This window comes from Gouania willdenowi, chromosome 15 (genome assembly GCF_900634775.1).
Source record: "Gouania willdenowi chromosome 15, fGouWil2.1, whole genome shotgun sequence".
NCBI classification, from domain to species: Eukaryota; Metazoa; Chordata; class Actinopteri; order Blenniiformes; family Gobiesocidae; genus Gouania; species Gouania willdenowi.
In genome coordinates, this window is record NC_041058.1 from 1 (window position 1) to 12,500 (window position 12,500).

The following is a 12,500-nucleotide window of genomic DNA, read 5'->3' on the forward strand; positions in this document are numbered from 1 at the left end:
TTGACATGACCTTGACCATGACATTTTGGTTCCAAAAAAGGTTGACTGTACAGCCTTGACATTTGCCCCTATGAGATGACATACGTGTCATTACTGCTGCATTAATAGCCAAGGAGGAGTTTTAGGACAAAGCAATTTGTGGAAGGTAAAAAAACAATAAGGACTCCTAAAATTACAATTACAATAAACCCTAAAGCAGCAGTTCACAGCTAAGACCAAATCCATATCATGTAACCTATAGCTTTGTTACTAGCCTCTAACCACTGTCATTACAGTTTACCATACTGTCACACTGCTTCCTTAGTATAATGCATGTGTCATATGATCAAGTCCTGAAGGGTGTATTCACACCTGCTGAAGGGCGTGTTGGAGCTCCTGCCAGTCATTGGATCCACTTCCTGCTCCCATTCCTTCTCTTTCTTCCAGAGCCAGAACGTTGTCATTGATGAGCTCAGTCACATTGACCAAACTACTCTGCAGATGAGCAACAGCAGCTTTCAGGCCCTGACACTCACAGTCAGAGGTGCCATTGTGCTGGTATATGGCCGTGTATAAGTAGTCCACATCCACATCCATCTCTTGAAGTTGCCGATCTTGTTTGGTCAGGTTCCTGGACAGTTCCTCCACTCTTTGCAACACTACCACCTTGGCGTCTTCCACCTCCAGCCCAGTCTCCATGAACAGAACCTGACTCTTCCTTGCCGTCTGGTTCATCTGCTTCTCCAATTCACCGAGGCTCCGCCTGAGCTGCTGCATGTCACCAAACATTACATCCACATCCTCCGATAAGTTGCTAACCTGCCCACAAATAAAGTGTCACCCATTGTTAGAAAAGTTTAAATAAAAGCTGATTCTTAAACAGTTCTTCAACTGGTTCATTACCCTGCACGGCCTGTGTTTACACCAGGTCTTTTTAACGTATGGGACAAGTTTGTACTATGATCACACTCACACACCTATGCCCACACACTAATCAGACACATTTAGGTTTAATGTAACACACTGAGCTGAAGAGAAAGTGAAAAAAAGCCACTCCTTTTCATATATAATAAACCCAAAACAAGATATAAAAAGCCTGCTATATGACAAAAAATAAACACATTACAAATTAAACCTGTGTAATTAAAAATAGACTCATACTTATATAAAGAAATTTATATAAAATGTGCAGGAAAATATATGTGCTATTTAAAAGAGACCTTTAAATAGTTAAGGAACCTCAGAATAGTTGTAAATAAGCCTGTGCATAACAATTGATTTTCAGAATATGCATTAAAGTGTCCAACTAGAGCCTGACTCTTAGGACAACAGTGAAGATGAGAAGTGAGAACAAAGAACCACAGACTAGTAAAACATCTACAGCAGCTTTTTGCAAATGTTGACGGACCCCAGCCTTCTCGGGAAGTACAGGTGGTTCTGTCCCTTCCTGCAGATAGCATCCATGTTTGGAGACCAGTCCAGCTTGTCATCCAACTGCAGCCCCAGATAACCAAAGGTCCTGACCACTTCCACGCCCCCATCACATGGCCAGACCCTTTGCTGTGACACTCATATTTAACTCATACTGTCTATTTCTTCTGATCCTCCTTGAGATGGTTCTGCTCCTTCATTAGAGTCCAGCTGTGTTTAATGAAACTGATTGATTGATTAGGGCCACATCTGTCTATATAAGACCTTACAGCTCACAGTGCATGTCAGAGCAAATGACAATCATGAGGTTGAAGGAAGTGTCCAAGGAGCTCAGAGACAGAATTATAGTAAGGCAAAGATCTGGACATGGTTACAGAAGAATTTCTGCAGCACTTAAGGTTCCTCAGAGCACAGTGGTCTCCATAATCCTTAAATAGAAGAAGTTTGGAATGACCAGAACTCTTCCTAGACCTGGTCGTCCAGACAAACTGAACAATCGTGTGAGAAGAGCCTTGGTGAGAGAGGTAAAGAAGAACCCAAAGATCACTGTGGCTGAGCTCCAGAGATGCAGTATGGAGATGGTAGAAAGTTCCTCAAAGTCAACTATCACTGCAGCCCTCCACCAGTCAGGGCTTTATGGTAGAGTGGCCCAATGGAAGCTTCTCCTCAGAGCAAGACACATGAAAGCCTGCATAGAGTTTAACAAAAACACATGAACGACTCCCAGATTATGAGAAATAAGATTCTCTGATCAGATCAAGATTGAACTTTTTGGTGTTAATTCTAAGTGGTATGTGTGGAGAAAACCAGTCACTGCTCATCACCTGCCCAATACAATCCCAACAGTGAAACATGGTGGTGGTAGCATCATGCTATAAGGGTGTTTTTCAGCTGCAGGGACAGGACGACTGGTTGCAATTGAGGGAAAGATGAATGTGACCAAGTACAGAGATATCCTAGAAGAAAACCTCTTCCAGAGTTTTAAACACAGCATGTATTCATCAAGAGTCCACAAACCTTCACAGTGTTGTTGACCACTTTGTTGTCAACCTGTTCAATGGCTTTCCACAGCACAGACGTGTCTGATGAAGTGTGGGGATCCTGTGGCGGCTCCTCCTTCAGCTTCAGCTCAGATAACGTGGTATTGATGGAGTGCAGGTTCATCTAGAATTAAAATGATTATTAGAGGGAAACCAACACTCAGACACAAAAAAACATTTGGATTTTAAAATTCTTCTTATCATTAATTAAAGTTTGATATCAAATACCCTTAAAAAATTCTGTTCCTCCTTTATCCTGTACTTCCTACATGCAGCTCTGTCACTGCTTTTAGTTTGAAGGAAGCCGTATAGCCGTCTCTTCATAGTTGCCATGGTTACTTGTATCGTATTTTTCCTGCTGGAATCAAATATACTCACGACTGTGACATCATTTTGAAACGCATGTTGGGTAATCGCTATTTACCGTGTGATCACTAGAGGGTGCTGCTGACTAGCTCCACCTATTGGTCACATCCTCAAATTTAAATGAAAAAAAAAATCATGCTATATGCCGTCAAATACAGTAATAATTTAAATTATTTACAAACAGTTCAAAACAGGTTTTACTTGGGACAGCAATAGCAGTATGTATTAATAATAATCTATGTGATGTGACCATGGACCAACCCTTTATATATTATTATTAGTATTATTACATAATAATAATGTACAGATGGTATCTGAGACGTTCTGATAAAGTAAATCTCAAAGTTTACAATAAATGGTTAAAAACCATCAAACCTGGAGCATCTTCTGATGGCGTTTGAGCTTCATGTCAATATCAGTCTTGAAGCAGGTGAGGTTGTAGTGCAGCATTGCATGCTGGGAGTGCAGCCTCTGGTCCACTTCCACTCTTTGGTTCTCCACCTGCTGGTGGACGAGAAGAACCTGCTGAGAAACTTGGTCCAGTCTGGTCTCTAGAGGTTCCTCTGCTCTGTCCTCCACTGAGTCTTTCTGATGGTGGTCACTCTTCAGCTGGTCAACACTGCGTGTCAGATCTTCTACCTGCTGACTCAGGCTCTCCAAAGAGTGGTTAAAGCGTTCCAAGATGGGCCTTAACTGGGACATAACCAGTTGTACAATGTGGGCCACAGGCGGTTCAGAGGGTTCTAAGAAGGGAATCACAGAGTTCATCATTAATTACAGAACAGTGATGTCACTGTGTTCACATATATATCATCTCTCTATAAAAGCAAGGAATCTCTGTCCGTTCCTCAAATACCAGGATATACAGTATATCAGGATCAGACTGACCTGAGTGATGTGATGATGTCATCCCTATGCTCCAATCTTCTAATGTGCCAACAATGTTCTAATGTATTATAGAGACGTCATCAGTTCTTACTTCTTAAAAACAATCTCTGTGTGTGTGTGTGTGTGTTCCTTAAATATCTGTGGATCAGCTTCTACAATGACCAGTTTAGATATTTGCTGACAACAGTGGAGACGTTAGACATCAATGACAGCAGAAAAATTCATCAAGTCTCAACAAAACATAATTTTCATTTGCCAATATTAAACTGAATCCTGTAGTTTTTAATTTTATATTCACCTCCCTGTGGATGTTAACATGACGAAAGCCAATCGTACAAAAAGAAAACAAAATCATCAGGCAATGCGCTCTGCATGTGATGCTGAGTCAGCTGAAACACGAGACGTTGCACTGAGGCTTTGTACGACTGAGAACTTAACCTCCCACTTTTCTATAGCAATACATACTGTACTTCCTACGAGCACTGCACTACATTAAGAAGTATTTATTCCCTCATCAAGACAAAATATAATTTCATTAAAAACAGAGATGATCACTATCTAACTTTTTATACATTTCAAATAACAACGCAATGATGTTTGATAATTTTTAAAGAGTCTTTCTGTAGAAACATGTCTCTGTTTGTCAGTGATGGTCATGGGTTGATGACCTGTCTCTGTAGGTTATGGAAAAGAGAAGAAACTCACCTGGAGCATGTTGATGATGCTGTTGATGAAGATGATGGATATCCAACATGTTTTCAGGGAGATTCTGTGTGTGTTCTGCTCTAAGGTTGGTCTGAGCAGTGCTCAGTGAGTCACTGGGTCCCTGGTGGTCGTTCTGCTCTCGGTTCAGGTCCACAAACTGCTGCTGCATCAGAGCTGGACCTTCTGAAGAACATCAAATAATATAAGAATATTATTTTAACACAAACTGAATGTGATTCATCCACACATTGAACTTTTAAATGACATTTATTTACAAAAGAAACACTGCTCAGAAACCTAAGGAACCGTGGCTCAGGTCGTCTTCTGATCAAGAGGTTGGGGATTCAATCCCAGTACCTGACTATGTGTCAAAGTGTCCTTGGGCAAGACACTAAACCCTAAGTTGCTTCCATTGGTTGACTAGCACCTTGCGTGACAGCTCAGTCCCATTGCTGTGTGAGTGTGAGAGTGAATGAGTTGATATGTAAAGCACTTTGGGATAAATCTCTATATATTTACTATTGTACATTCCAACAACACGAATCCTGCTCCAAATCAAACTGATTTAACTACTGTGGTCCAATGCTGTTAAGTCTGTTCTTTAGTCCAGACTAAAGAACAGGCGGGTCAGTCTATCACTGCAAAACCCAGCAAATGGTTCTCTAGTCTTGTTGCACTTTGAGCACAAATGGGAACTAGTGGTCTTCCTAGTGGTCCTAGTTGTCATAGTGGTCATAACGGTCTTAGTGGTTAGATTAGATTAGACTGGTTTATTTGAAATGAGGGTTAGTGCAATTGCATATAACACATGAACAAACGTGGTCTAAAAAAGCCCCTGACCATTAAAATACAAACATGACTTCATTTACAAGTCTTTGACAAATCAATAACAACAATATAAGTGACATTGTAATATAGCTAAAAAAAAAACCCAAAACAAAACGCATGTTTCAAAGGCTACAATATCCAAATATTGTCTTGTCTTTTAAAGTTGGCGGACCTACAAGTTAATGAGCCACATTTTCAAATTTTTTTGGTAAAGGCCTTGTTAGTGGTGAGATGTTTAACCTCCTGGGGTATTGGGTTCCACTGAGCGACGCCCCTCACTGACCACGCTGAGCGACTGAAAGCGTTCCCACACAGAGGGATGACACAGTGCCCGCTAGCAGAACCTGGAGTGACGCGTGATGCGCTCAGAGCCGTTTCTGTGGCTGATGAACTGATAAATGTGTTACTTTGTATATGTCCCAGTTTAAAAGGCTGTACTTGTTTAGAATTACAGAGTGTAGCGCCTTGGTTTTTTGTCCATGATTTCATTGGTTTGTTTGTATAATGTTTCTAAAGGTGTTGTTGAACTCTGGCATGAGACCAACTTATAGGATGACCCGCCCTCTGAACCACCTCTGGCCACATCAGACGTCATCTGGGTTTTTTTGTATCCGCCCTCCACTGAAGCTCAGCCAATCCGAAGTGGACCTGTTATTCACAGACCACGTAGGTTGGGCTGTTGATAGAGAGACACCCCCCCCCCCCCCCAGCGCACAACACAGAAACACAGGTAGCACACAAACAAAACTGACACATGACAACAGTCGTAACAGTTGCAGTGGCTGAAAATCATGAAATGTAGATTTGGATTAAGCGGAAATTTGCGAGAATAAACTTTTTTTTTTTACATAATTTGTCAATATGAGCTTTAGGGTTAGGAGAGATGTGACTATTACTAACACAAGATATTTGTATTGATTTACAATGTGAAATTTTTTTCCAGCATGTTGGGATTAGGTGAAGCTCTATTGGTTTTACTGACAAACATACGTACAGTTCTCCTACAGTCAAGATGTGACAAGAGTCGTTGCTATAGTGAGTTTAGCTGCAACAATGTCATTGGAGAGACCATGAACAAAAACAACGGTATCATCTGCATACATCAAACATTCAGCTTCAGAACAGACAGTAGGCAAATCATTGATATAAAGGCTAAATAATAGAGGACCTAATATTGAGCCCTGAGGAACCCCAGTGGTTAGAGACTCAGACTTGCTGTTGTTAATGATGTGTACGATCATGCAGATGTGATTAGAACCAGATCAGTGTCACTAGAGAAACTAAAATGTGAGGAGTACAGCGTGATTTACTGAGATCCAACAACACCTCCCCTTCTACTCCACCCTTGTTAAGAGAAGATTTTATTTTTTCAGTAAAAAGGCACGAAGCCGTTTCAGTGGAATGTTTTGATCTGAAACCAAACTGCATGGAGTGGAAAGAGGCGGAGCTACTGTTTAAGTACTGGACAATCTGCTCAGCTACCCACTTTTCTGCAATTTTGGAAATGGCCATAATAATGTTTATTGGTCGGTAGTTATTGATAGAGATTTAAAATGTGACGTAACAATAGCAGATTTTCAGGAGTTTGGAAAGTGACCCCTGGAAAGTGAAAGATTAATGATGGAAGCAATGGGAGGAGCCAGAGCGGATCCAAAATCTTAAAGCATGTTCGTGTCTTTTCCAAATCTGTTGATGATGATGAGTTTGTAATTCCTGGCCTTAGATGGTTTTAATTATGTTAACGACTTTGGTCTCAGTGATGTTTGTTATGAAAAAAGACAGTGAGAACCCTAACCCTTAGACATTTCTGCTACAGATTCAATAATGTAGTATTAAAAAGCATTAGTTATTACTGATTTCTGCTGAAATGATTCCATTTGTTCTGATTTATTTTTGTGGGAGTCACCTGTCAGTTTTTAAACATAATTCCAGGTTATTTTTGAATTTCCTTGTGCACTATTTAAAGCAGAAATGAAAAAGTCAGCTTTAGATGTTCTTATTTCCTCTGTTTCTTAATGAGATAAACTGATGCCTGTTATGTCCTGGTTTTGCCGCCAACAACAGAGAACGATCGCGTTCTTTTATCAATTTAATTTCAGAATAGAGTCATTTAACCAGGGAAGACCTTTTTTTTTTTTTTAGCTCTTAATTTACTTTTCCATGTAAATTGTGTAATAATTTGCTGTATTTTGTTAGAGAATTGAGAAAAATCCTTGTCCAAGTTTATGCGAGAGTAATTCATCCAAATTAACATCATGGATTGAATCTATAAAGATTTGTTGTTCCTGCTTTGGAATCCTACAGGATTCTGTGGCTGGAAAAGGTTTAAAATGCTTATTTAATCCAATCCAGGAATCATATTATATGATTTCAAAATTGTTTCTGGTCTGTTTGTAAAAGCTCAGTCAATCAGTGTTTGTAGAGTCTTTAATCACCTGAGCCAAATCCATTTTATCCATAACCTTTTTAAAGCTGCAGACCCTAAACTCTGGAAGTGACATTGGAAATGAGGAAAAAACAAACAAAATAAAACAGATAGCATAGCCATGCTGACTAGGCATTTCCTGAAGGTTTCTCTGTGTTTTAATATCTTACATTGAAAAAACTAAGTATAATCACCTCATCGACAACATATAAATTGATCAGCATTTCCGTGAATGATTTCGATCGTTTTGATTTCCTCTAGAGACACAATGGTTTAATTTGTGCTTCAGTCTTATCACAACATCTTTGTTTAAACCTTAAAACGAGGATAAATGTTGGATAAATTCAATGTTTAAAAATTCACAGCATTGTTAATACCTTAAAATTTTAAGTAAAACACATGAAGGTAAAATATTTCATTGTCTGTTTTATAACTGTGTCACAGTTATGTATAGTATCTTTATGTTATTTTTTTTTTTTGTAATTATGTGAATATTGATTAAAGTGATTCTTACAGTCCAGAGCTAATTGTTTTATGAAACAATATCAAAACGTGGTTTTACGTTCGACAGACAATTTGTGTTTATATTTTACGTATTTTCTTATTTTTAAAAAAATTGCAATTTTAAGGTTTTACTAGGATGGTGTCTCATAATTTATGCACAATTGCATTAAAACTACACTAGAAATAATTAATCATATGCAGAATCATGACTTGATAATCACTGTATAATGTCTATAAGTAAAAGCACAGCTTAAAGCTCAGATCTAGTGAAAGTAGACCTCAAGGAATATAGTTAATGTTATAAATATATATATATATCATGAATCTAATATTAATGACATCAGTCAAATATACAAAAATGTACATTTTGTTACAGTTGTGAATATGCATAATGTTATTAACATATTAAGTATACAATGCCAGATACAAATACATTTATATTAGAACCACTGAAACTTACCTTGGCGAGAACTAACAGTAAATGTTCCAAAGAATTATCAAACCAGTATTGTTTAAGTTAGTAGTAATATGGATCATAAACTAAAGACACAAATAAGTGGTTGACAAAAGGCAATATTTAGTAATGTCTAAAAAAGTACAAATGAAGTTATATAAGATCAACACAAAACAATATTAAACAAATACAATGAGCTGTAAACATGATGAAACTTAAAGGTACTGTAGACGATGTTTAGCTTAGGCTTAGGCTTAGGGTTAGACTATTGGTTAGACTATTGGTTAGGGTTAGACTATTGGTTAGACTATTGGTTAGACTATTGGTTAGACTATTGGTTAGACTATTGGTTAGACTATTGGTTAGGGTTAGACTATTGGTCCTGCTAATTGTCATTCATGTTTACTAAAGGCCGTCGTACGTGCTCGTGCTCGATGCGCACCGGGTCCTTTGAAAATGGATTTTTACTTATCGGTGTGAGTTTGACGTAGTGGGAAAAGTGCAAATCTTCTTTTGTAAGGTAAGTTTGTGTGACCGATGTCCACACCAACTTGTAAACAGAGCTGTGCACGAGGAAAACGGGGCTCGTGCACGCTCTCCCGCACACGTAGGCGTGTTGCACATGCACGTTTTTTTTCAAAATGTGGAGAGGTTTGTTTTTTTAAACATCGTCCACAATACCTTTAAGGAAGACATCAGTTTAGTGTCTTTATTTAATTTAATTCAACTTTGTTTATAAAAAAAAACCAACTAAAAGAAAAAGTCACATCATAGTGCTCATAACAAAATATAGAATTAATAAAACAATTCCACATAAACAAGCATCAGCTACAGAGGAGAAAAAACTCTTTTAGAATAAAAGCTTTTATTGTTTTTGTGTAAATGAACAATATTAAGATGATCTAAAACATACACTTAAATAAAATACTGGAAAAGGAAAGATGTATAAATATATAATACTATAAAACTACTCAGCACTATATATATTAGCATACACACAATATAAAAATATAAAGTTATTAGATAAATAAATATTTATTTATTTATTTATTTATTCAGTTTATTTCCGACATGGTTACATTCACTATTTTTTTCTTATTTTTTGTACATGCCGAAAAAGGAGACGAGAGAAGCAGTTTGTTTAGATGAATCTTACCTTGAAATGTTTTTGTATTTTTCACATGTACATCAAAGTGTTTCTCCAACTTCTAAAGCTTAAATGACTGTAGTTATGGACAAATGGAGCAATGATAATAATGCTCACATCACGTTGTGCAGCAGATCACCTCAGGTTTCAAGTTGCTGACAAAAATACAAACATGCATCTGAAAAATAAAAACATTTAAAACATTAAGCATCAGTGAGTGAAACAGGTTCATTAGGAAAAAGTTGCTTTAATTCTATAATAACATAAAGAGAAAAAACATAAGATTTGGTCAGATAATATTTTTATGTAACAATCAAAACAAAACCTTCAAATCTACATTTAAAACGCATGAAGTTTTAATTTACGTTAAATAAGATCAACCATGCCATCATTTTTAATAGACACAAATACAACAATAAATCAAACTACAGATTTTTATATTTCCTGGTAAACTGTAAAACCATTATTATAAAAACACACTCAGTTACAATGGAATCAAAATTAATGTCATGACAAATAGCCAGGGTTAGGGTTAGGGTTAGGGTTAGGGTTAACCCTAACCCTAACCCTAACCCTAGCCACGTTAGCTTAGCCTAAAAAATGCTTTGTGCTAATGTAAATATTGTATTTTACATCAACAGATCATCTGAAGAAACTAATAGTAGATATAGATAAATAGATAGTTTTATTGATCCACATCAGATAAAGTTCAGTAAAAAACACAAAAGAAGGCAAAACACAGAAAAAACCCCAAAAAAACCCCAGAAAATTAATGCAATGAAGATAAATAAGCAATAAAATAACAGAAACTAAAAATAAAAGGAAATATAATTAGAAAAATTTAAAATAAGATAATAATATAAAAGGTATAAAGGATACAGATTATATACATATTTACAGGCGGGGCAAGCAGATATATTTACATATTTAGTCAAATGCCCCAGACTGTTTTATTGTACAGTCGTACAGTGTGTGGATCAATCTACAGCTACAGTGTAGCCCTGAGTTACAGTCAGTCTGAACAAGTGTCAAGGATTCATAATTTTATCGATCCATTCACGTAAAAAACTCTTAACCTACCATGTTCTCAGAAAAGTAAGCTTCTTCTTCTTCTTCTTTGGTTGTTGGCATTTGCACCAAAATGTTGCATTACTGCACCTTTAGGAGAAGAGCTGCTGTGCAGGAGCCCATATATGGAGCTTCTGGAGCTGAACGTGCAGGTCTGCATCTGGACCTCTCAGTTTTTTCTGGACTTACTTGACTTTTCAATTCACATTTAGGTCACAAAATCATAATAACCCATAATTAAATGTTTAGCTTTTCATAAAAATCTGCATTTGATGATGGAAGTTTATAAATAAGAAATTCCAAATCATTCTCATTTGCGACCAGAATTTCATTACAGTTAAAAGTGTCTTTGGCATAAATCATCCCCCCCCCCCCCCCCCCCCCTTCTTATGAAACATTTTATAACTGAGTATAGTTGGTCTTAGTGGTTCTAATAATAATAATGATAATAATAATGCATTGGATTTTATATAGAGCTTTATCAAAGACACTTTATAGAGTCAAGTCATTATTATTTCACTCCACACCTAGTGGTGGTAAGCTACTATTGTAGCCACAGCTGACAGACAGACTGACAGAAGCGAGGCTGCCATAGTGAACCATAGGCCCCTCCCACCACCACCAACACTCACTCACACATTAGACAATGTAGGTGAAGTGCCTTGCCCAAGGACACATTGACAGATACCACTGCAGTGACTGTCCCCCACTGTGGCCCCTGGAACTCTCAGTGTCTCCATCATCTACTGACCAGGACCAGACCTGCTGATCTTCACAGGCTGGTGGTTCTAATGGTTCTAGTGGTCCTCCGTGTGTCCTGGTCCCTTATGTTCTTTCTAACCCAAAATCATCCTGAAAGCTATGGGACAGAGGAATGATCTGTGGGCGTGGCCTAACTGCTGTTTGTTTTGTCCAATAGCAGTGCTGCATATTATGAATGAATTATTATTATTATATTGGAGATCATTTCTATCTACAGCAGCTTTTTAAAGGCTAACATTCCATCTGACAAAGACAGGAAGTATTAGCAAAGCCAGCTTTGATAAACTTCCTGTTCAGCTCAGCCAGTCCCTCCTGTTTCTGGTCTTCATGGGAAAAAGTGAGTGGATGACCTTTAGCAACACGTCCACGTCTCTGTGCTGTTAGCATGAGTCACAGGTGGGCGGAGTCTGATTCACGCTACACACATTAACTAAATAATGTCCTTGTGTCTCCAATGAAAGGATGAACTCATGATGATGGGTTTTGGATTTTTCTGATGGGACTAAAGTTGATCTTCAACAACAAATCAAATCAAAAAAATATCCTGAGCAATGATCACTATGGTTTATTATATTATCCTAAGTTGATTATTTTTATTAGTTAAACATACATTAATGCACAAGGAAACTGAATGATTATTTTATTAATTTCAAACATATAAATTCTAACTTCATTTATTAGTTTTTTTATAACTATAAATATAAGTATTTATAACTTGTACAAATACATTGCAGTTCATGAAAATAATAATAAAAAAGGGTTAATTATGTGATACTTTGTCTGGTATAGTATCGTGGTTACTTATTTTGGTATCGTGACAACTCTATGCGCCATTGGCCCCTCCCACCAGCACCAACACTCATTCACACACTACATTCATACTAGGCAATGTGGGTGAAGTGC

At 37.4% G+C, this 12,500-nt stretch overlaps 1 protein-coding gene across 1 annotated transcript in view; it reads right to left on the reverse strand.

The window, feature by feature from the left end:
- Window positions 1–351: 351 nt before the first annotated feature.
- Window positions 352–12,500, reverse strand: part of mmrn2a (multimerin 2a) — a gene marked incomplete at its 3' end in the record, with an annotated part of 15,654 nt that continues 3,505 nt past the window's right edge. The window contains exons 4-7 of the mRNA XM_028468800.1: window positions 4,410–4,592; window positions 3,192–3,559; window positions 2,428–2,574; window positions 352–798 (exon numbers count right to left, since the gene is read on the reverse strand). Of these exons, the coding sequence (XP_028324601.1) occupies window positions 352–798; window positions 2,428–2,574; window positions 3,192–3,559; window positions 4,410–4,592 (1,145 nt within the window). The remainder of the gene's footprint in view (window positions 799–2,427; window positions 2,575–3,191; window positions 3,560–4,409; window positions 4,593–12,500) is intronic.